The sequence below is a fragment of the Rhipicephalus sanguineus genome, chromosome 1 (genome assembly GCF_013339695.2).
Source record: "Rhipicephalus sanguineus isolate Rsan-2018 chromosome 1, BIME_Rsan_1.4, whole genome shotgun sequence".
In the NCBI taxonomy this organism is placed as follows: Eukaryota; Metazoa; Arthropoda; class Arachnida; order Ixodida; family Ixodidae; genus Rhipicephalus; species Rhipicephalus sanguineus.
In genome coordinates, this window is record NC_051176.1 from 169,271,149 (window position 1) to 169,297,348 (window position 26,200).

A 26,200-nucleotide genomic window follows, 5' to 3' on the forward strand; every position below is an offset into this window, starting at 1 on the left:
AAAGGTGTCCACCTTCTGCAAGACAATGCCCCAGTTCACAACTCACATGTTGCTCAGATGGAAGCACGCTGCGGCGGCTCTGAAATTCTACCGCATCCCCCTTATTATCCCGAGCTCGCACCATCGGACTTCCACCTCTTTCCAACAATGAAGTCATATTTGAAGGGCAAGCATTTTCCAGATGATAAGACTCTGATTGCTAAAGTCACAACGTAACTTTAGCAGCACCCTATCGACTTCTACAAGCGAGGTGTTTACAGTTGCACAAAAAGATGGGAGAAGTGTTTGTCCCTGGGTGGCACCTATGTAGAGAAGGACTAATAAATCTGCAAAGTTTCGTTGCTCTCCGTCCACAGGAAGTAGGTCAGGGGAAATCTTTATTGAAAGCCCCTCGTATGTTTTCCCTACATCCTTTCCATATCACACAGGCTAAAGAAAGTAGGAAGCAGATACAATGTAAACATTGTTTTTACCACTGCCAATAAGTTGGAGAAATTATGTGCCATCGTGCAGAGAAAAACACAGCCAAACAACAAAAGTCTAAGTGACATGTGTTCCATAAAACATACTAATAACTTTACAAAGTGCCACGAAAATGTAGTCCTTAAAGTTTCTTTAGCTATGGTTGCTTCTACATAGGGCAGACAGGCCATTATATAAAGAGATTAGTTGGGCATAAAAGTTTATTAACTAGAGGATCACTGTCTCATCTCTTGTTGTGCTATTGCAATTGTAAACATACACCAAAATTTGATGACTGCACAGTTTTATGCAGACATAAGAAAGAAAAGGTGTAACCTGTGGTTGAGGTTTGGCATATTGTTACGTGGTCGTGACTGTGAAGAAGGAAAAAGTCGGACCGTTAAAGATAAAATTCTTTATTGGGCGAACTTGTGCCCAGGAAAGTGACGGTACAAGCAATACACGCAGTACACTAATAGAGGCAATCACAGTCGTCGGCCGTCGGTGAACTGATCAGTTTTAAGGTGCATCAGCATTTACACACGTGGCATCAAAGATTCCAGCGTTATCGCTGGTGGCCGCGTTAGTTCCAGAATGAACTCCAGCGTTGTGTTGTGACCGTAATCTAATTAGAAGAGTCTAAAATAATTGGAAAGGTTCCGAGACATTCTGGCTTGGCCTGCACAAGGCAGTGGTTACATGTGTAACAAGTTGGTTACATAAAAAATAGAAAAAGAAGCGCACATGGCAATATGAATAATAGCAGAAATATGCACATAAGCCAACCTTCAATAACCTTCAATAAAATGTTAGACCTAAAAAATTATCCTTTGCATAGGCTTCCACGTGTATTAGATTGACAGGTGTCACTGCCATTCTTTAAGTAAACACAGATAAGTTTTGTGTCTACTTTCTTTTCCGCCACAGTGTAACCATTCAAATGATAGTTGAAATTAGTAACGTTTTTTTCCTTTTCTTGTGTCCGTGTCTGCATGCCTAACTTATCCAACAATACAAATCAGCAATATCCAGTCCATAGAGCTAAATGCACTAACTGAGTGTTGTTGAACACCAACAGTTTAGTACAACTGCACAACTCAACTCGCTGCATTACGGTTGCAAGGTTACTTATAAAAACTGCAGAAAGCAGTTTATCGGCAGGAAAAAAATAAGAGAATAGTACCTCCCCTTTCGGAATCCTCAAACACAGCCGGTCAACAGCCAAATGCTTGCCCAGTTTCCTTGTGTGGTATATCTGCATATATATGCACAAAAAGCACACACAAAAAAAAGGATAAAAACACTAAGTACCTGCTAAAGGTGCCAATCACTGAAAAAATGTCTTCTTAAAAGAACTGAACAAAGTTTCCCTTGTAAGGTTCCCAAAACTGTGCTGCAAAGTCTGTTTGCTGAACAAGTGTCGTCTTAAAGAACTGCACAAAGTTACCTTTGTTAGGTTCATGAGGCAGAGTGCTGCAGAGTCGGTTTGACCACTAAGAACACGTCTTCTTTCCTTCTGGACGTCCTCATCTTCAGTGACATTAAGAGCCTCAGGCACAATTACTTTTCTGCAATTGATGAACAAATGTGCACTTGATGCATGTCTATAAAACACCATAGAGCTTTTCTGAACAAGCACAAAAATGGCTGGCACACATTCCTAGCACTTTGACCAATGTTTTTTTTTCCTACTGCTCCTCAGACCCAGAAGGGTTTTTTTTTTTTTCTGCATTGGTTCAGTGAATATTTCACACTACTTCTGTCAGACTGACAGGCCTACCACACTGGCTATGGCTAGAGCTGCCTTTCCAATACTCAGCTTCAGCTAATTTGTTTTGTTTTTTCCTTCCTTTTTGTGTGTTCATATAGAGAGCATTTCGTGCTAAGCACACACTGATTGTCCATCGTTGATTTCTTCAGAGTCAGAGTACATCAACAGCTCATAAATCTCTTCTTCTAAAAGTGCGGATATAACTGATTCACCATGACTGCCCTGCCGAGATAGTGTGACACAGCTCTTGACAGCACTGAGACACCTGTAGTCAAAAGTTTGACTTACAAGTTATGTTTAAATCGCCTACATGTACACGGCAGAAAAGATACACAAAGTTCCTCTTTGTATGAGTTGCTTTTGGAGTGGTGAAGGTTATGCAAAGGTGGGCATGCAAGTTATTCAGACAGTGGCATTGAAGGGCAGAAAGGAGATAGTGAACAAAAATATGAAAAAATGAGGAATGCATTCGAACTGCACTAAAAAGACGCTATTATTCCAATATGAAGTGTTTATTTCTCATAGTTTTGAATAGGTGGCTGTATTTTATGTTGTATATGAGCACGCACTGGTGGCATGCCAGCGCTCATGGGGCGGTGTGCCAACAAGCATCACATCATGCCTACCTAAGCGAGCAGGTAGAGATGGGGGCAGTGCTACGCAGGTGCTTTCGTTTGAGGGACATGTCCAAGCTACGCAACAGATGATGATCACCTTGGCTGACACTCTCTCTCTCTCTCGGATGTCGACAGCAGCATACTATCAGGCATGAAATACACGCAGGCGAATGCCGAGAGAGGGTGAGCAAGTTACCTTTGAACAAACCCATGCCTCCTGCTACAAGATCGCTGCGCCCGACGTTCGAGTAATTGAAAGAGTCAACCCGCCAGCACATTCCAGATAAGCGAATCTCTCCGTTGTCTCCGCTGAATAGTATATGCCGAGCCACAGTTCTGGAGGTTGTATCTATACTGGTTTCAATGACACTTTCTGTTTATCCTGCTTCTTGTAACCTTTGTAACTTTTGAAACATTACAACTCCTTTATAAACTTTCCTCACACCCTTACCAAGCTGTTTGTAACTTTAACACCTCACATTTATTTTGTTAGCCTTCCTTGTAGTCCTCTGTTCTCAAACATGTATCTCCTGCTACGACAGAAAAATGGGGAAGGCGTGTGCGGGGGTTGCAGTTTGACACTTCCCAAAAAAGTTTGCAATGGTGTAGTTGTCCTCTCCCACCGTTATTTATTCTTCTGAGAACACATATTTCTTATGTGTGTGCGTGTGTGCATATGTGCATGCTGGTGTAGTTTGCACTGGTGTAGTTTGCACTGGTGTAGTTTGCACTGGTGTAGTTTGCACTGGTGTAGTTCTTGTTCTCACCCATCACCATTTGTGGCATTTTTTTTCTAAAAGTGCCAAAACCAGAAACAAAAATTGGGCTAAATTTCACGGATTCGTAAAGCGCGCCCAAGTATCTTTCACTTTTAAAACAATTGTAATTGAAATGGTGCAATTCCTGATTATAATATCAACTGAAAAAAGCAGTTTCAAATCAAAAGTGAGCCAAATCCTGCACCTGTTTGAATCAAATTGAGCCAGGTCCATTAAACCAGCACTGAGACAACAATCGTGACCAAAACAACCAACATGGCCGCATCATCCAATATGTTTCATTTGTGTCTTATTTGTTTTCCTATCGCATTTTCGTTCCACAATTAGTTGGGCGAGCTGGTACTTACTGAAGAACATGATGTTGTAGGGCAAGACTCGAATATAAAGAGTAAGAGGCCAACTTTCCCACTTCTTTCTGCCTTGTAGTGTTTCTTTTCGAGCTTTGCACTACAGTATCATGTCCTTTGTGCGCTCCAAGATGGTATATTTGAAATAGAAGACAAGTGAAAAGAAGATATTGGGCACCAATGTATTCCTCGAAGAAAAAGAAGTGATCTGAAACGGCACGGCATAAAACGAGTTAAGAAGAAGAAGAGCTGAAGCATTTTTTGAAGGCCATCAATAGATGCCAAGAACAAGAAAATTCTGCTGACAGTCCAGAATGGTGTGCCTTTTGCCTGGAAGGACCATTCATTCTAAAAGTCTAGTCATCGCCATTACACCCATATAACAAAGTACGGAACCGATGGAAACACAAGGATGGTGTTTTGTCGCAAAATATTGCTATATTGTTCATTCGCTGCGATTTTGGCTTCTTTTATGAGCTAATTCAAGCCCAAATGAAATGTTCTAATCTATAATAGCCAAATCCAAATTTTACTCCTGAATACAGACAATAATGGGCCATAAAGATTTTAGCCACTATATAGGTTTGAGGCATTTCGGTGACATGAGCACACTGGCAAAAAATTGTTGAAGCAGGTTCGGCCATATTGTCAATAGCAAAAAACTGCATTTTTCTCAGTTTCAGTTAAAGTGGACTTGGCTCTTTCAGAAAAAAAAAACACCACATTTATTCTTCTGAGAACACATATTTTGCATGTGTGTGTGTGTGTGTGTGCATGCGTGTTTATGACTCACCTAGGGGCATGTAGCAAGAAATTTTTAGGAGGCGAAACACTCGTTAAAACGGGTGTCCACAGGCATCCAGATAACGTCACAAAAATAGCATGCGCTGATGGAGGCACTTGCATTGGCGGCGCCTCACGGCGTGGAGCCTCAAACACAGTGCAGGAAAACAAAAAAACGAGAAAAAAAAAACGTGACCGGTTGCACGAGCCGGCTTTAGGCGAACACGCCCACGTGTGCTTTTGGTAGCAATCATGAGCAGACAACAGCAGCGTTCACGTGAAGTCAGTGGGCATGTATTTTTTAAAATTTTTTATTTATTTAATTATTTTTGCATTTAATTATTTTTGCGTCAGTTTCTGCGAGCTTACGCAAAGAGTCCATGGCAGCGGATTAAGAAATGAATAACACTTCACATCCACGCTCCGTGTGACTGTGGTGGAGCGGGAGCAACACACACAAACCCGTTCCCTTGGCAATTGAAATGGCGGCAATTTGCTTGTCTGCCGCCAGATACTGCTAGCGTGATGTGATAATGCTAGCGTGACATTATCTGGTTGCCTGAAATAGTGGAGTTGCGCATCCTAAATGTTTCTCGCATCATGATTAGGGGCGATGGTGCTATAAATAAGCATTGGAACCACCTAAACTTTGTCTTGAGAAAGGTCAGTCCCAGACCGAAACGTCATCGAATAAACAGTTGTTTAGAAGCATAAACTTTTTCACACACACACATATATATAGGCACTGTAACCACTGCACACACAAAGAAACACACAATGGGTATTTTTGATATAAGAAGCTAAGAAGGAAATATTTTTCACTCACTTTGGCTTCAAAAAAAAGTTGAACTCTAGGAGCAGCGTGAGCACCAAGAAGAGCATTCCTGACAGTGCCATAGCGAAAAGATTTCTGGTAACTAAGTCCCACGCAAATGGTGACCTCATTCGGTCATACCGACCTGCAAGGAATATTTTGCTCAAAATAAAATATAGGTCTAGGAGGACTGGTATAGGGATTCAACACTACTCCATGACACTGAGCACCACATGCCTAGCAAGTTGCGCACATAATGCATGAATGAAAGAAGGGAAATTTAAGGGCTCGTTTTTCTTTGTTAGACACAATTAATAAGAACTAACAGACAATATACCAAGGAAAGTATAGGGGATGTATTTGTAGTAATTATGATATAAATGTGAAGAAAGTAAAGTGGACGAAAAGATAACTTGCCGCTGGCAGGGACCGAACCTGCAACCTCTAAATAACACGTCCAATGCTCTACCAATTGAGCTACAGCGGCGGTCATCCCCCTGTCCACTTCATTGGGTATATCTGTGCATTTAAACCTGGTAGTGTTAGTCAGCAGCGATCGTAGCCATAGCAGCGAGTGTGGAACACTCTTTTTCTGCCTGCTGGCATCATGTAGCATGTGACGCATAGCACATAATGCATGCCACACATATTGTGATGATGGCACCAGAAAATGAACAGCTGCTGACACTTTGGACCCTCAGAAAAATAGAATGCACAAATGAGGTGCGTTCAAGTAAACTGCATTACTAACACCATCCCAGATTTATGCATACTAGCTAATCTACACAGTACCTAGTAATATCCAAGCTGTGCCATATAGCTAGCAGCCAGGCAAGGCCTTGTAAGCAAATGTTAATTGAGTGTTGTTTTGCTCAAATACCCTAGTGAATGCTGCAGAGAGCAGCACTTCTGTGTGTCATAGTTATCCATGCCATGATTTCGTAATAATATGCCTCCTGATTGATCCTATACAACTATTACCATCCACTATTCATGGCTGCCTGATCCAATACAATAAGACCTCAATATAATGACTTTCAATATAACAAAATTCTCCATATAACAAAGTATTTTACCTTTTAAAACTTCATGCCCATAGAACGCTACTTATCTTTAACATAATGAAACTGTGATATGAATATAACGAAATTTGACAACAAGTGCAAAGTAAGATTGAGGCAATAAATTGAAACATCTGCTGGTGCCAGTGATCAAAACATGCGATTTTTTGCAAACGCATTTTCAAATCACATGCTGCATGAGAAAGAGCAACCGCCAATATGAAGCAGTGCGTTTTCCGCCAGCGGTTCAGGGGCAAGGGAGGAACATTAGTGCTCACCTCCAGGGTGGAGGGGACAGAGAACTTGCAAGTGAGCACTCTAGAGCATCCGACTGCACACTCTACAGCCATTATAGTTCCATATTTCACACCTAACATTCCTTGCATCAACACCATATTTGGCCTTTTTGATGTTGCTGTGTTTCAAGTGACAGGCATTAGTAGCTGTAGGGCAGCAGTACTAAGTTCAAGCTATGAAAGAAAAAATTGACATCCATCTGTTTGTAGCATGAGTTGTCGATTAATTCGCCCTCGTACTGCCAACTGCTAGCCTCCTGGTTAGCTTACTTGGTAGAGCAATCACACTAATAGGTGTTGGTTCCGGGCTCGAACCCCAGACTAGGACAAATCTTTTGTCAACTAAGAAGCATTGCTTTCTGAGAAATTCGCATGTAATTTCTTGTCGCTTAGTGCTACAAATGGGTTGGTGGCCATTTTCTTTCCTAACCCTTTCTCTATCTTGCGAGATTCGACCGAACTTATTTCCTTTAAATTGAACAAGCTCACTTATCTTGCAAGTGGTCTCAACCGTTCAGGAAACAGATGTCACCGACAAAGCCATCTTTTAAAAGATATCAATTGGCAAGAAAAAAGATGTAGCTGCTTGTTTTGGGATGACATAGAGGTAAGCTCATTTTTCACGATCCGTAAGTCTAAAGCAGCTATTCTGGACTCTCTGAAGAATGGGATATATTCCCAGCAAAAGCAATCAGAACAAGCACTTTTATCAGAAATGAAAGTTTTTTGATTAGCACAGTACTGCAACAAGTTTTAAGAAGCTAACTGACTGTTTGCAGTTGCTTACAGTTACACGCTGGACCACTGCTAAGGCTATAATGTTCTGTAAGGATTCTGTGATAAAACCGACACAGAAGACTTGGTTGTACTAATGCACAGCAGTGACGAAATTTACAACGCCATAGCAGATCTTGCTCGAATCTTCAGACATAATGTGCACACATGCATGTGAGGTCACAGATGAGGAAACGTGGCATCCATGAATAAAAGTGCCATAATTCAGGGTGACCTTCCTTTCATGTGATCTTAAATCGTAGCTCATTTGTTTGCAACATGCGATGGGCTTCAATTTTGCCCGTTCAAATGACTGAGTGGAGAGTAAGTGGCTCAGTTTGGTGAGTGGATAATTCGGTGTCATGCTAATCTGGGCAACACCCAAGGTTCTGATGGCAAGTCATAGCCGTGGAATGGGAGCAGTAACTTTGCTTACGCTGATTAACACTGTGCATTGACCTGCACTTCTTTCTGCTTAAAGTACAATATATGGCCGCTGTAAAGAAGATTTTATAAGCACAGCATCAAACAGTAAATGCGGTTGCCAGCTCTCAGGTCTAACAAAATTAATTTTTCATTGCTAATTTAATTAGCTTTTCGTATATGGTATGGACATTTTTTGCGACACCTACCATGTAAAAAGGAACCCACAGGTGACTGTACTTCGCAAAAAAAGCCGTATCTCAACACAGTTAGCCCTTGATATAACACAGTCGGTAAAAGCGGCAATTCATTTTGTCATATTGAAACTTCAAGTTGAAATTCAACCTTTTATGCAAAGTGCAGTCACCAAAAGATTAATTTTTACACTGAATGCCGCAAAAATGCTCGAATAGTATGACAGTCTGAAAAAACTTTTTCTAACGTTAAAAATAAATTTTTTAAACCTGAAACTCGGCAATCGCAATTTTATACCGGACCAACGAGGTCCTCTTTACAGCTCCAGTGCATCACACGTAAAGCCTAAAGAACTGCAGCACCAGTGCACTGTGGTGATATGGGTTAAGCAAAGCTACCGCACATATTCTGCAAAAGCAACTCGTTGTCAAAACCTCACGTGTTACCCAGAGCATTGAAACTCCAATGCTATCATGTTCAATGAACCAAACCACTGGCTTTCCACTCATCCAATGAATGCGCAGCATCGAAAACCATCGCACACAATGAAACATGAGAGCTGTGGTCTAAAATCACAAGGAAGCAAGGGGACTAGCTTACATTAAGGCACCTCTGTTTATGGAGGCCACGTTTTCTATTTTGCGACATCGCACACGAAATCGAGCGCGACACAAGCCAGTGTCACAAATTTTGGTTGCCACTATGCATTGGTTCAACAGAAGTCTTGTAAGTCCACTTTATCGCAAAATATCCACTAATTTCATACAGCTGGTACCAGTGCGGATGATAACTGCGAGCAGCTCCGCAAAATATTGGTCGACCACTTAAAACTCACTGCAGCAGTGCCCTTACTGAAAAAAAAAACTTTAATTTGCGGTAAATGCACCAGCTAGTTTCAATTACTCTTGCCTGGGAATTTATTCTATTCTTAATAGAGTCCAAAATAGCTTCTTTAGAGTTTGGGATCATGGAGAGTGAGCTCTGTGATATGCCAAAACAGGTGACGACATCATATTTCTTACCAATCGAGATGGTTTTCAAGATACCACCTTGTCAGTGAAATCCATTTCCTAAACGATCACTTGCAAGCTGAGAGCTCATTGCATTACAGTCAACCCTGACAATATCGAACTCAGGTAAGCTGAATTATTCTTTATATCAAACTATCTTCGAACACGACAATGTTTTACCACCAATGTATAGGAAAATTTATGACTACATCGAACAAAAATAGCCGGAACACTTGATATGTTGAACATCGGGCAGTGCGATGCACCCAACTGGAGGTTTCAAGCACCCGATGAGTATGCACAGCTGAGTATGAAGATGTTGAGTCGTTGTTTACATCGATACTGTATTTTCTCACCCACAACCCGCATCTGCACATAACCCACATACCCAACTAAAAACCGTGGAAAAATAAAAACTAAAAAAAAACTTCCCTACATATTGCCGTAAACCGCCCAGGCATCCATTCTGCCAAAGTTACTACAAAACCTTCAAAATATAACTTGAAACAGTAACAAAACTGAAGTCACCTGTCTTGAACAGGAAGAAGTTCTGGTACTCATTAAAAGCAATGTCCATAAGTCCTCTTCCAAGGCAGTAGTTAGGAAACATAAGAAAAATGGCCTTGAGTAAGTGATGAACTTCACCAAGGTACTGAAAAATAAAAAAAAGTTTTTGCGCGTGAGCACACACGCACACAGAAGACATAAAAAATAAAGACAAGCAACAACTCAAATTCTATACTAAGCAGGTAACTGAACCAACAGTAGATTTCCCAATAAGCACGTGCAAATGCAAAGAATATGTAGGCACAGTTACAAGCAGTGTCTATAATAAAAAACTATTTACACTTATGCCAGCACCAGAATGACACAACAGTCAAGACATATAAAGCTTCTACAGGACTCTACAAACAATGACCAAATAAATGCCAGTGAGCATAGCTGTGTTATGTGGCATTATGTGCAGTCCAGTCACAATTGTTACTTTAAGTTGGAAACTTAAAGTACAGCTAGCATATCAATGAACATCGCCAGTTAATAGTATTAAAGTAAAAATGACAAGTAAAAATGGTTTATTCAGACAAACTCATTTTTGCAAAAGGAATGAAGTAAAACATACAGCATCATAGGAGAAGACTTCAAGCAAAAAGCTGGTCACAATACATGTGATCCCAACGAAGAGGTTGATCACAATGAGAAAAATATAGGCTGTGCTTGGCTCCTTGAATACGAAGGAAACCGGGTACATAACTGGTGTTATCGACCACCTGAAGAGAGCAAAATGCATCAATGTAGGCAACGTCTTCACAAAAAAGACCAATGCATTTCAGCCATGAATAGATTTTTAACACTTACCCATAAAGAAGAAACAATGAGAGTACAGCTGGAAAATTCTTTGCTGATGTATACGCAGGAATATCAAAAATAAGAAGAATAAGAACACAGCATGTTGCAGGGACAACGTAGCTGCACTGTAAGAAGCAAGAAAAAATTCATTAGACACAAAAATTTGGAACAAATATTCATGGATTTGATACAATCACCAGAACTACAGTAATTTGATGGCATAATTAATGAAGCCACAGCATAATTTGACTTTTGGCTGACTAAATTATGGTAAAGCATTCTTAATAAGCTAGATACTGCTTGGGTGTGTTCATATAAGGTTGGCTGGGTATGTCTGTCAACCATTTTTGGTTTGATTAAAAAATTGCATTCAATAACAAGTGCCATGAACGTCAAAATGAACCTTAATTTCATGAAAACGAAAACATCTCTTTGCAAAAAAAATGTAAAAATGCCATGTGAGCAACATCTTGGGTAACTCCCAAATAAGCAACTACAGCTCAGAAATATTTAGTGACTGACTATGATGGGTCAATATCACTGATTCTAACTAATTATCATTGAATATCACCGCTATATTATATGAAGAAAAAGAAGCTACAAAAACCTATCATTGCACAATATTGGCTAAAGTTCATATTTTTGCGTCTAGTACATGTGTAAAGGGCTAGTTTTTCACATTTTGTCAGCCTGTTGTCATGAAAGTTCTAAAATATAAGGTTCTATTTTTACCCTCATCTGCACAAAAAATCTGTGAGGAGCGCTTATGTTTAGGTGTGTTAGCAAATTAACAATATGCTTTAAAATCTGTTTTAAAAACACTGTCTACAATTTTCTTAACATATTCCCAAAATAAGTCCACAGACTTGAGCTAATATGTGGAAAAGTATGTTGCCTTAGTATACATAAGTTCTGGAATTACAAAACGTGAAATTCCACTGAATATATGGTCAGAGCAATATATAATCAGAGACTATATGGTCAGAGTCTTCCCTATACATGAAACAGTGAGCATTGCTAAGAAATTTGAGTGCACTACTGTTGCTGCATGCCAAGCCATATAGTATGTTTTCAAATCTCATGCAATTTCTTCGCTGCTTTGAAAAATAAAACCACACAAGCTATCAGCACAAAAAAAAATTATTTGAATGTTTTTGTCAATAGGCTTAACTTATCCATTGAAGATTTAATGCTTAACCCTTTGTGGGTCAATGATGCACATGTGCGGCATAGCGAACAAGTCCCAAATGGTCAATGCCATACACGTACGGCACCAAATGTATGCCTAGCAAGTGCTGTAACCCTGTGGTGATGCAGGAAATTTTTTTTCTTGCACCGTTGGCTTTTGATTTCCATCCGAAAGGTCATTTAGGCAGGCACATCGACTGTCACTCACACATCTGCAAGTGTTGGGGCACGTGCTGATAAGTTTGGTTTTTGTCTTGCGGGTAGTTTCCTCTTTTTTTTTTTTGCTTGCAAAAACTAATGTATATATGGTTTCTAATTTCTCAATGGGTAACCACTTGATACTATTTCGTTTATTACCCACAGGCAGGCACCGTTCGAAGGCAGGCACTAGTATGTACGAATGATGCTGCCATATACAAACGACGCTACAGTGCCTGTGCATTTTCTGTCTTGGTAAGCACACTTTCCTAAGCCTGTGATACATATTTATTTCCATGAACATACTTTTTATTAATAAGTTTCTTTCTCATTCTTATCTTTATTATTCATAAATAAGGGGAAAATTTTGGCAAAAAAGTTCTCCCTCAAAATAGTTGAAAAAATTTTGTTAAATTTTGGTTAACTAATTATTAATGATTCACCTAAACGCATGGTAAAGGATACTCTAAGTAGCTCAATAGGAGAGTGCACAATAGAAAACTGGTTGCATTCTTGTAATGCATATACAACTTATTTTTTAGGGCTTTAAGTTAGCTCAAACATCCAATATAATGTGGTCAGAAAATGTTGTTAGTCATGCATGCTTGCACTGTAAAGTAGCTGACACATTGAAGCCCTTCAACTTCTGCAATCTGTAGAGCTAAGCAAAAAAACTAAGACTTAATTTTTTCTCCAGCACAGCATTTCAAAAACCTTTACTGAATATTTCTGGAAGTTTAAAGAAATAAAAGGCCCTAAAAATACGCAACTTATTAGCCTATATGAGTGCACTTCACACGCTCACCTCGGCATACATTATAATCACAGAAAATCTATGCTGAGAAGCGCTTCTCAAACAGTATATGGTAAAGCAAGTGAACAGCTATGTGTGGCTCCATCTTTACAAGTTCACTAGCATTTGAATTTTACTATAAAACTGAGTTCTAGGCCATAGGACTTGTGGGCATATGCACCATTCAATCAACTGCACCAGAGCAATTGCTTCTCTTTAACAATGCTGGTGATGGTGACTAGGAAGTCAAGTACAAGCTATAACTGAATGAAAATCAGTCAAAAAGACATCCATAACAACTTCATTTGAAAATAGCCACAATAAAACAAGCAAGGATATCAGACTTTCACTGTGGTGTTGTAGCCAACGTTTCTTGTAGATGACACATATTTAAGATTATATGAAATTCGTCCCATCGAGATAATATTAGTATACGTTTTTTTTTAATTAATGTGAAGCATTCTTCGGCTAGATGCCTGAGGTGGATGCCTCCATCCCCTTTCTTTCATCCTTCAGCTTCATATAACAAAATCCCGAAACCTGCACAGCCATCTATGTAAGAATACACGAATCTGAACAAGTAAAAATAAAGGGCACAGTTTAGTAGAGCCAGGCTTTGAACTGGCGATCTATCACTCAACAGCTGAGTGTTGAGTGCTTGACTCACTAAGCAACTCGCTATGCTACTCAGGAAGGCGGCAAAAGAGTGAACACATTTGAAGCACATGCATGATTGCTGAGGACATGGAAAGGAGAAAGGACAGACAAAGCTGAGTGGAGGATGATGAGCAAAGTAAAAGGAGAAGAAAGGAGCTCTCTGTATACTCTTTCAGTTTAAGTTGGTACTATCTGTTGAGGAACTTGCAAACCTTTGAAGTAATCTTCAAACCTTTGAAAGTGCCAGCGCCAATACACATCCACCCGAAGTAATGTTTCCTGTCTCGTGTTTCATGCATTCAGAGCACTTGAAAAAAAGAGGATCTGCATTGCATCATATAATACTGGACATGTTCACTGCTTCTATTGCTTAGTACAGTAGACTCTCAGTAAACGGAAATCTCTTAGAACGAAATTACTGCTTAAATGGAACAACTGCCGACAATATGATTGGTTTCATACGTGAATTCTGCACCCCTGTTCATCTCTCAGGAAGTGGAAGTCCTGTTAAACAGAACATATTTTCCTGGTCCCCTCAGGTTCCATTTAATGAGAGTCTACTCTATATGACAATGCTGTGACACCTTAAAGATTAAGTGTGAAGAAGATTTGACTATGAAGATTTAATAAAACAAAGTGCTTATGCGAACCACAGGTAGCACACTTCAGTACAGTCTACTTCACAGTGTGTGTTGAACTCCTGACAAAGAATGCTTACACATTACAGGAGAATTACCATATGTATTTTGTGCTGGTCCTGCCAATGTTTTTTATTCGAGAGGACTTGTCGCAATACATATGAAGAACAAATGCAAGTTAAAGGCCTTCTAGCTGGGCTTTGGCAAGATGCACTTGCTGAAGATAGAAGTATTCAACCTTAAAATGCCAAGTTGTGAAAATTATCATGAAGCACATGAAATAGGTGTACCTTAGAACAATGCACATCTACTCACAATATCCCAGAAGTAGTTAGCCAGCCAGTACACCACAGGATTGACACCGCTGACTATCTGCAGGTGCTTGGCTTTGGTATAGCGCTCATAGACCAGGAATAGTACAAAACTTGCTGGCACAAATGACATTGCAACGATGATGAAGATGGCAATCAGCACATCTGTTCCTTGTAAGCTGAAAGTAACAATGTACAGTGCACTTGCTGAATCAGCACATGCAACCAACCAACTTTACAGTATAGCAAATTAAGACACAGTTTGTTGTGGTCACGCAATGAGCAGATGACAAGAGCGATGAGATATGAGCTAACTGATTAAAGGGTTTAATGGGCTGCTGTGTGCCGGCTCAGCTAGTATGGTAAGAGAGGTCATTTTAAATGTCGAATGACTGGTTTTTCGATTACCATAGCAATGTGTGCACCTAGTGCCACCTACTTGTGATCATGCACATCACACAATTAAATCACAGTATAGCGAAATTCAATATAACAAAATTAATTCTGTAATGAAAGTATTTATTTTTTATAACTTCTTGTCCATTGGACACTATGTATTTTTAACCTCACTATATTGAAGCCCGTTTATATGCAGTTTCAATAAAATGAAGTTTTCCTGCTGCCCTAAAAAAAGACTGTGACAGTAAAACGAAGGCACTAATAGTCAAATCCTTGAATTACATGTGGTGGTTTGTAAATGCACCATTTAAACCGTGCACCATGTGACAGAGGATGGCCAGTGCAGTGGGGCAATGTCTTTTCCGACATCGCCTAAGTTAGCTCTCCGTGGCCTATAATATGCACCGCCAGCTCTCCGAGGCCATATGCTGGCAAGTGCAATGTCAATCACTAGGGGGAAAATGTGGCACCTGTGTGCAAACCTGCTGCATTTTAGGTTATCATCTGACTTTAATGTGATTTAAAAGCCAAGCTGTCTTGTTCTTGTGGCATTTGATGAGTTTCAATGACGCGATGATTGAATTTGGGAAGAATACCAGTTTGGTTCTGTGGACATATCATTCCGTGTCGTACAACCTTGGTTGTTACCTAAGATTCTGCTGCGCACTTTCTGCTGCTCGGCAAGCTGCCGCAGCAGAATGTGCGTGATAGCTTTTCTTCACCACAGGCCACTTAAGCCGCATTTCTTTCAGATTAATCCATGTGTTATAGGGCTTCTGTGAAAAGGATTGTTTTGGCATGGCATCAAATCGTTAATGCAGTTGCTGGCTGAGAGGTCCAACAAATTTCTTCTTTTTTCTTTTTATTTAGAGAGTCTTAGAACTGCCATATCTGGAAATTTTTTTAAGAAAGGTTATCAGTCGGTGACTATACTTTGCTAAAACGTGACATTTTATCAAATTAAAGTTTCGACATAATTAAATGCTGACTTTACCGACTTAGTGATGTCGAGGTTGAACTGTAATAAGGGCTGTACCATATACACTTCACTAACCATTTTTTCTATTTTTACAAGTAGACAAGAAAAGAACAACCTCCTTCAATTTGAGGCTGAATCAGCCTCAAAATGTTAGGAACTATTCTTTAAATAAACCTTGGCAGGAGAGAAATCTTTTGCCACCTTATGTTCTGTACATCAACTTTCTGTTTCAGGCAGATAATGAACTTTACCTGAGCTAGCTACAGTTCCACAGCATGAATAAAATGCTGGCAACTTTTTAGTGACACTACTTAAAACATTAACTGATTCTCACAATGGGCTTCATCTACAATAAACCTAAGATGTGCAAAGTCAGCCTATAACAACATTCGACCTTTGTAATAAGTAGATTTTCACACTTGAGCTCCAAACAAGTTTGATCATTTTAAGTAAACAAGTGTCGCAGGTAGAGCATGCAGGTACAATGACATCATTGATGTAGCACTGGATGTCACAAGTGCTCACAGATTTAAAACTAAGTGCTCTATGTGTCCTCTAGTTTTTTTGCTGTGCATGTTTTAAGTGTTTTAAGACATCAACATACAAACAAGCTTGGACCCAGGCCTTATTTAAAAACTAAAGACCTTGACTGGTCGATGTGATGCCCAACTGCATTTTCACGATATTAATTTCCTCCATGTGCAAGTAGTCAGCAGGTTTACGGTCATCAGCTGGATAATGACCATATCAAGTAAACGACAGTAAAGCGAAGGAAAGCATTGGGGAAATGAACTGTTTCTTTTAAATGAACTATCACATTAATGATAGATGGGGATTAACTTAGTGATTTATATATTCTTGGGAAGACAAAATGAAAGACAAAGAAAGATGCTACCATTGATAGGAGCTCAACCCACAGTATCTTCATGACACATACCAAGCTCGTGGGTTATATTAATTCATTTAGAGCATTGTTTTAAATAATATTAATTTATTTTACACTGTAACATTCTGTTCCTACACTTTTTAACATTCTACATTTTTCTGCATTTTTAACACTCCTTCTTTTTGGAATCTCAGCATGTATGCTGAATGTAACAGCCACATTCTAAAAAAAAAAGGATTTTCTCGGATATGATTTAGCCCATTCAAAATGTGACCAAAAAAAGACACTGCATGAATGGCTTCCGGGTAGCTCTCAGAAAATCATGCTAGCACAAGGTAGCTTTGAGTGTCACTGGCCAGGAGGACACTAAGAAGGCTGGCTACCCACTGGAAAAGGGTTTGGCTGTTTTTGAAAGCTTCATCAAGAAGATAACAAGTGCCAGAAGAAGGGGCATAGAGACTTAGGTTGGCCTCAGCCGTGGCCTGTGCTTTTGCTTTATGTGCATGAGAAATCGTGCCGCCTAAAGGTGGCGACTGCGAGGTGCATAGCAACCACACTGGACAACCTGGTATGCATGTGCACAACTGTGAACTACGCTCACAAGAAAGGCACTTGCATTGAGAAGCACACAACGCACTTTGTAGCGTGCAGGGATGATGTGGTTTGCAAGGTCCCACTTTCATGTGATAAAAGCTACACACATTAAATGCGTAAAAGTGTGAATGATAGGCTGAGAGAGCACTGCTGCAATGCAAAGGCAACTGTGGGTCTGGAGCACCTGGCAGATTATTGTCATAGGTGCCAGAGCAGCCTACTATTTAATGCTACACGTGTTCTCGGCCATTTTAAAAATTAAAAAGTAGGTTGTTGCATGAAGCCTACTGCATAAGTGGAGAGTGAGATAACTGCATTAGTGCTCCTTCAGTTGGAATTATAGACAAGGAGGTGGCCTACTTGCATCAGGCCATATGGTGATATGTATGCGCAATGAACTTCATTCCCTTTTTCTGCTTATCTTCCTTGCACCGTACTCTTTATTAAATTGTCAGTTGTTAGTCCAACGTCTTTGCTGTCCCATAGCAATGGGATGTGAATACAAGAAAATGTGGGATTTGCACATGACTCCAAGGTTCCAAACATAGAAATTGAACATTAAAAACAGCAATAACAAATATACAAACATTTGCAGCTCTTTTTGTTTGAGCAGCTTGCAAATACATCCAGTTCTTGCTTTTTAATTTGGTCAGAACAATGTTGCTAAAACAACAGCAACAGTAATATTACACTGCACTTAAATATCACTTCTGACTGTGCGCACTGGTCTGTTTAAAATGGTGTGCTCTTAAGAGAAAGCAGGGTTTCAAAAGAAATACTAGGATTACTTTTCTTAAATACTTTTCAATTTCAGCATAAATTTCAATCTAACAAAATGGAAGCAATAGAAGAGAGTTACATTTGGTCCTTTGACAGCAGGAACGATGTGTCCGTCATGGGATGATTAACCACAGTAATTCCTACACAGAAAGAAAGAATGAGAATTCGGTAAATTGCTTGATCCATTAATCAGAAAAATGTCAAACTCTTGAAGGACCTAACATCGTGGTTTAGCGCTAAAGAAAGACAGACACAAGTGAGAGACAGGACAGGCGCAGGACAGGAAGTGTCTGTCCTGTCTCTCACTTGTGTCTGTCTTTCTTTAGCGCTAAACCACGATGTTAAGTACTCACCAACTCGCCCAACAACAAGTTCTTGAAGGACCCCTGACAGCCAAATTTTCATGTCTGACTCTTACGCCTTAATGAGTAGGTCTGTGTCTGATAATCATAAAATTTAGTAGTAAATTCTCTAACATAACATATAATTAATGCTAGTGTCATTAATCATGATGAATTTTGGCATCACTTCTAAATGCCCAACCAAAATTATAAGGCACGAGCACCCACAGCGGTGGAGCACCATAAGATCACGTGTGCTAGAGCTTCATAGACGTCGAGAGCATGCTTTTTGAATAAGAGCCCTGTGCATGGGAAGAAATGAAGCGATGACATGGGCAGTGCGGTATTAGCCAAGGTGTAACACACCAGGCATGTTCTCCTGCCAAAATTTCTGTCTTCTATATGACACCTACAATAAATAAAACGACATGGGGCACACCCACCTTCCCAGCACCCTATTCCCCATCGAAAGTGTGCCCCCTCAGAAATTCCTTGCTACACTACTTAAGCATCGCTGGTTTAAGCAACCAGAAGCACCTAGGGAGCAGCCTAACAACAGAGCAAGGGACGATAGCCACTGTTGTGCACCAGTCTAGGTGGTGGTGCAAATGCTTCAAAATTTTGTCTGTCTGTGATGTTGACAATACTCTTGGAATGGGTGAAACATAACAGGGAGAGAGCACAGCCTTTAAATGTGTCATATTGATGCCAATGTTGTGAGGTGCTTCCAAGTGAGATGGGCACTCGTGAATACTTTAAAACTGCATTAAAGTATGCTCAAGGCTACATTTCCCACTAATATGTGCTTAGAAGCACCTATGTATGCAGGAGAATGGAACAACACAAATATTTTGAGTTTGAAAGTTTAATGTCAGGGGTCCTTTCAACTCTGGGAATAAATGACTCAAAAACTGGACTTTTGCAGATATACTACTGGGTGGACGTGATTCCCACATGCTTACGCAAGCTAGCACTGTTAGCAGTTACTTTACAATAAAAAACAGCTGTTTTACAGAATATCAGCACTTTTTAGTGCATACATGAGAACAAGAGGTTTCACAAATGGTGCCGTGCAGTGAAACTTGATGTATAAGGGAATTATGTTTCTGTACACATGCTTTGTGTATGGAGCAGACTTGTAGATCTTACAGAAAAAAAAGTAACCAACTACAATTACAATAACTTCAGCGAAAAATGTAACTGATTACAGCTACCAATTACTGCCTGACGAAAGTAATTGGTGAATTACTAAAATGTAATCAATTACTTTTATGTTGCTTTCCATCCAATTTTATGTGACAAGCATTTCTTTATCTATCACACCAGAAGAGAAGGGTCATTTATGACATCATCTTGCTTTAAATGGAACACCTCACACTTTAAAAAATCCTGCAGTTTGGCAGTGCTTATTCTCATACAAGGGATCTCATGCCCAAGAGCAGAGTCTCAAAACTGTGGCATACCCTTAAAAAAATGTGTTTAGACAGTCTATAGACTGTCTAAACCCATTTTTAGACAGTATATTGACTGTCTAAATACATTTTCGTAAGGGTAGGTCTATAAGGCATGAATAAACCTAAACAATATGCATGAGGTTGTTGTAAAAGAGACAAAAGTGCAGTTGCAGTTACATAGCACCCTGTAATGGTTTCTCTTAAAAAATGTAGGCATGTCCACGTAGCATCAGGGGTTGCATTTATGTAGTCTCTGTGCATTGCTTCCATGAAACAATGAACTTTCACTAATGTCACAAACATCAGGACATGGATGGCAAATTTTTTTAACAAAGATTTAGAGATACTGAATGAAAATAGAAAAGTGAAACCATAGCGATATGCCAAATGCAGCGCAAACAATACAAGTCATGTGACCTGCCCTTAAGATGAAGAACTAAGTACAGCGTGCTCAGGTTCGCCAGTCACAACATGCACATCCATCAGGCTGCTGTGTTCCACGGCTGTGGGCATGCTACTGTTGTTCGTGCCAAATACAAATGCTAAAAGCGGCACCTCCTGTTACAAGCTTGTCTTGCGAATAATGCAACAGTTACATGTAGTTAATAAATTAGTTGAATTACAGTGACTGTTACTCAGTACAAAAGTAATCAATCAATTAAAAAAATACCAAAAAACATAATTGACCACATGTAATCAATTATGTAAAAGTCTGGTATGGAGGAATAATTTAATAAAGTTAACCAGAGATACACTCATAGTTTGTAAAAACCTCATATATCCAGTCCCATGCTAAAAGTTTCTATATCATTATTGTAAGTCGTGTGCATTTTCATACATTTAGTAGAGAATTACTGTCAGTAACACAGTGACTTTACAAGTACCATTTTTCCATGGTCACATAAATATACATAGAAATATACACAAAAACATACACGATATACAGGGTCGTCCACATCTAAGGTTAACCCCTCATTAGTACTCAAGATTTCATAAAAGCTGATATTTCATACATAATCCGGAAAATTATTATTGTGTTTATAGTAGAGCTGTGCGAATAGCAAAATTTTGGGTGCGAAGCGAATTCGAATATTGAGGTGTGAGTGTGAATCGAATCGAATATTTTTCGAATATTTCTCGAATATTTCTAGAATATTGTTCGAATACTTCGAAGCGAAATTGCAGAAAAAAAAGTTAGAGAGGATTCCTAAGCATATTCTTATGAGATAGCAACATGAAAGTGTTTCTTTTCACTAGGTTGATGAAGCACTGGCGGGGTGGTGTTTCATAGTTGTCTTATCAAGAATGAGGCAATGTAGATGCCGAATTCTATTTATGTGCGTGATTTGGTGCAACCAAAGTGTTGCCGACAACACTTTACATGTGATAGGCAAAGATGCCATTTCCTCAGCCTCTCCTCCTCTTTCAACTTCTGTGGAAGCCTAACTGATGCGGCGGACAAGGGTGTGCTCCCTTCAAGTCCGGAGTTCCAAATCTGCCTCGTAGACGTCGATATATAAGAACATCTGAAATTTTGGACGGTAAAAAGCTTCGGCTTCCGATTTTTCGGACTTCCTGCCCAAATTTCAGGTCCAAAACAGCATTAATTGAGCCCCCACCTCCACCACATCTTTCATCTCCATGTTGGAACCAGCGTTTTTTTTTTTAGTTAATACATTTGCGACCGTAGCGGAGCTTGAAAGGCAGCTTTGCCGCAATACGGGGGTGTGATGAGGTGAAGCATATTGAAACTCTGGGGACCCCTTCCAATCGGACGTTGACTGTGTCTTGGCAAAGTTCGACCGTAACGGAGCTTGAAAGGCAGCTTTGCCGCAATACGAGAGTGTAATGAGGTGAAGCATACTGAAAATCTAGGGACCACTTTCAATTGGACGTTGACTGTCTTGGCAAAGTTCGACTGTAACGGAGCTTGAAAGGCAGCTTTGCCGCAATACAGGGGTGTGATGAGGTGAAGCATATTGAATATCTAGGGACCACTTCCACTCGGACGTTGTCTCATGGCAAAGTTCGACCGTAACGGAGCTTGAAAGGCAGCTTTGCCGCAATACGAGGAGTGTAATGAGGTGAAGCATACTTAAAATCTAGGGACCGCTTCCAATTGGACGTTGACTAAGCGGACGTTGACTGTTCCTGGCAAAGTTGCTACTTATACGAAGCTTGAAAGGCAGCTTTGCCGCAATACAGAGTGTAATAGGTGAAGCATATTGAAAATCTGAAGGGGTCACTTTCATCGGACTTTGACTGTACTTGTTTTGGGAAGTTCGAATAGTTCGAATAGTAAAATTCCAGTGCGAATCGAATCGATAGCAAACACTAGTCGAAAAATATTCGAAATTTCGAATATTCGCACACCCCTAGTTTATAGACATCATGTTTAGACATCATATAATGGACATTTTCCTTCAGAAGTACAATAAACATTCTAGTTTTATCGGCTTGAATGCTAATGAGGGGTTCACCTTAGATGTGGTCGACCCTGTAGATCACACATTTATATCTAACATAGAAGGGTCAACCACAAAGTAGCTAACTATAATCAGTATAAGAATCACTTAAATGCATTTAATCCATTTGTTCAAAACAAGAAAACAACTTGTACCATGTGTAAAGCATTACCATTCTCTTCTTGGTATGTTACTGCTTACAAAAAGAAAGGGGAAATTCAAAAGCGGAGACATAATTCAAACAAAACAAAAAAGTGGGGTTGCTCTCTCCACCTGGGTGGTTCCTTTCAAAATGTCTCCTGCCTCCTCATGGCTGCTTCCAAAAGTAAAAAAGAAACAGCAGCAGATTGGCCACACTGGCACATTTTACACAACTAAGATGAAGAAAGAGTGGCTTTCTTTTTTCTCTTTATTTTAGCAACAAGTGAGCAAATTTTTATTCGAAACGGTGCATTTACTCCTCGTCATCTGAAAAACTAGAGGCAAGATCAAAGAATGCAGCCAGAAAAGAAGTAAATCCTTGGTTTAATGGTTCTATTATATGACAAGGCATGCAAAACAATAAAGAACTTTCGACATTATCAAAATGCTTAATGAAGCTTGCAACATTTCATGGCTATAAAACTGATAAGCTGAGTCTAAAACCAGGGTAGATATTGTGGTTAAAAAGCAGCATGAAAGCACTAGGATACGTAAGTTCTCCTGCTTAATAAGGGGCAAACACAGATGTAGGGGCCCCTCCAGCTTTGCACCACATCTGCTTATTGTGCTGCAACCATTTGCACAATGCTTCACAGGTTAACAGCATGGCCAACAGAAGCCATGATATCAAAGTCCAGAAGTATGCTTACGTATGCTTAGTCAGTCCAAGTTACTTTACCAATAAAAAACTTCTCATTCTTTTTTTTTTCTTCATGATCAAGAAATACAAAACGTTTCACGATGAACCTTTCTAGACTTACCATAAGTAGATGGGTGTCCATTTTCAGGTGGAAGGTTAGCCCTCAGAATGGCGTTATTGATGCTATTTATATAAGTGGGCATTGCATGGTATCCTTTATTGTTGTACCACACCTGATACAAAAGAACCATACATAAATTCTTAAAGCAATTAAAATACACCTCCACGCTTTTGTCTAACAATCTTCATGCTCTTGCTAGACTTTCACTTCAATGGAGAAGTGTACTACACAAGTGACAGAAGCCTTTCACATTTCAAGAAAAGGAATCAATTGTGTTAGTCAGCATTCTGTAGCCTTGTCTATAAAAGATAGCCCTGCTTAATCAGGGATAACGGCGGCATTTCTCGCACTTGCGTGTATGAGACAAGGTTTTATGCTTTTATGTACAGTCAAACCTCATTATAACAAAGTCACATCTGCCGTGAAAATAACTTTGTTATATCCAAAAATTCGTTATAAACGTTTATTTGTAACACTATCTATGACAAGACTATTCTTCATTTATTTCGTTATAACCGATAATTCGTTATATCCGTGTTTGTTATATCGAGGTTTGAGTGTACTTACCAGTGTTGTTTTTGGCAATGAGCATGCGCATATGCTTGTTATCTGGCTTAAAAATGCAAAATCTTTCTTTCAATAAACCCAGTTGCAAGTACAGTGTCGTATGTGTCTTCCCTTTCTTGGTCTAGTCTTTTCAGCTGTTGTTCAAATACCATGCAATGTTTCAGTCAAGACTACATTTAATCGCAATAAAATTTGTATAACGTCTTTTTTTACTGCTGTCTTCAAATACCCCCTTAGCTTGAATAAAATAGAATGTGGCTTCGGAAACGTGTACATGCTCCGATCAGGTGAAACTGCACAAAAAATTGTACATCACAGAGTAAACACTGTTTCCTTTTAAACTGATAAAAATAAATATTATGTGGACAGACTAAGACAAGAGGCTATATGCAAGTATATTTACAAGCAGATATATACAAACTTGGCCAGACAATAACAGCCCATGACAGCTTCAATTTGACAGCATCTATTTTTCAAAACTGGCCTCTTCGTCATCACTGGGACTGGTCATTAGCACTACCCTGGAGGCAGACGCACTATTCGGAGCAGTTCAGGCAAAGGTCCAAAACAGTGTAGTAGGCCCCAAGTTTACTGATGTGCACAATGTCACTGGATACCAGGATAGAGTGTAAGGTAGAAGTGACCAGAGCAATCTCTAACATTGCAGGCAGTACTTGGCGTAGCACATGGTAGGGCCCTGTGCATTAGGAGAAAAGCTTTTCCAAGAATCTCACATAATCAGAACGTGACCACAGTAACATGAGCACACCAGGTGAGAACTGTGCGTCACAGTGGCAGACATTGTGGTGATGCCACTGGGTGGTTTGCAGGTTGTCAGCCAAGTATGGGCAACTTCGTGCAGATGGTCAGCCAGGGCGGTGGCATTGCATGCTACTCGCTTGTTGAGGTGGCCACCAGAGGAAGAGAAGTGTCAGGCAGGAGTGGTTCACAACCACACAATAGATAAAATGGTGAAAATTCAGCAGTGGTGTCGTGAGAATTGTAGGAAAATGTGGCATAAATGAGGGCACCAGCCATGGTGGTCTTTTGAAACATACATGGAGTGGTCACTTAGCACTGAGTGGAGCAAGAACACCGAATGTCGGCGATAACTTTGGACAAAAATTAACGTCCATGCTTAGTCAGCAGCTGTCGCAGAGCACCATGAAGATAATGTCATTCAAAAGAAAGTCCATGATTCAGTGGCACAACTAGTCAGGAGAGCCCAAGTGATGGTGTATCAGGTGGCACAATCAGTCGCAGTGGTTGCCCATTTTTTCTTATGGGATGACGTTGGGAAGGGGCCAAGGAGATCAAGTCAGAAACGAAAGAATGGTTGTACAGGAATGTTTATGGGCCAGAGGTGACTGGCAGGGAGCATCTGAAGTGTTTCTCAATGCTGACATGGATCGCAGGCAGAAACGTAGCATTGGACTTAGCAAGTGAGATCGTCCAACAAAAGCGATGGTGGATGCGGCCGTACATACATGATACACCTAGGTGCCTTGCAGTGGACGCATCATGAAGCTCACAAGGACAGTCTGATATAGGTGTGTCTGGGAATGATGAAAAGAAGATCAGGCTTATCAGGATTGAAGTTATGGCAGTATAGAATGCCACCCTGGAGGACAAATTGGCAAACCGAAGCATCAGTTGGTTATGACTGCAGATGGCTGATGAGTGCTCACAGCAACAGGTTGTGATACTGCCCGTCTCGGCAGTTAGTGATGGCAGACACAGAAAATGCATTTAGCAGTGCCATGGTCGGTGGCATCAGGCTCATTGACTGGGCAACGAGACAAGCATCCAGCATTTTTCTGCAGGTGGCCAGACTTGTAAATGATGGAATAAGAATATTCTTGCAGGCATGACGCCCAGTGACCAAGTTGTCCTGCAGAATTTTTCAATGTGGACAACTGGAATAGCGTGTGACGGCCCTTGAAGACTGAAAAGGGTTAGCCGTATAAATACGGGCAGAATTTTGTGACCATCTGCACTATGGCTAGACACTCATGCACCGTGATGGAATAGTTGTGCTCTGAACTTGAAATGAGCCTGATGACAGGTGCAATAATGCAGTTGTTGGCCTCTTGGAATTGTGTTACTACAGTATATACCACTGTAGTGAATGAAGGGAATTTCTGAAAGAAATTTAGATGTTTGTGCGGAATTGTGAGGGTGAAGACGACGGTGACATGAAGGTGAGCCAGGGACAGGTGGCACGCGCGGCGGCGGCACAAGAGAAAAGAAGACGAAAAAGAAGAGAGGCGCGTGTGGAACGTGCAGAGGGCTGAGCGAAGCTAGCCGAA

General features: G+C 40.2%; 1 protein-coding gene across 2 annotated transcripts in view; it reads right to left on the reverse strand.

The window, feature by feature from the left end:
* LOC119402036 (ATP-binding cassette sub-family A member 2) overlaps positions 1 to 26,200 on the reverse strand; it is a 184,378-nt gene that overhangs the window by 30,482 nt on the left and 127,696 nt on the right. For both annotated transcript variants that reach the window (XM_049417659.1, XM_037669109.2), the window contains 9 exons: positions 23,325 to 23,436; positions 18,182 to 18,242; positions 14,469 to 14,643; positions 10,689 to 10,804; positions 10,453 to 10,600; positions 9,861 to 9,984; positions 5,586 to 5,718; positions 1,910 to 2,030; positions 1,646 to 1,717 (listed from right to left, as the gene is read on the reverse strand). In XM_049417659.1, coding sequence (XP_049273616.1) covers positions 1,646 to 1,717; positions 1,910 to 2,030; positions 5,586 to 5,718; positions 9,861 to 9,984; positions 10,453 to 10,600; positions 10,689 to 10,804; positions 14,469 to 14,643; positions 18,182 to 18,242; positions 23,325 to 23,436 — 1,062 coding nt within the window. The remainder of the gene's footprint in view (positions 1 to 1,645; positions 1,718 to 1,909; positions 2,031 to 5,585; positions 5,719 to 9,860; positions 9,985 to 10,452; positions 10,601 to 10,688; positions 10,805 to 14,468; positions 14,644 to 18,181; positions 18,243 to 23,324; positions 23,437 to 26,200) is intronic.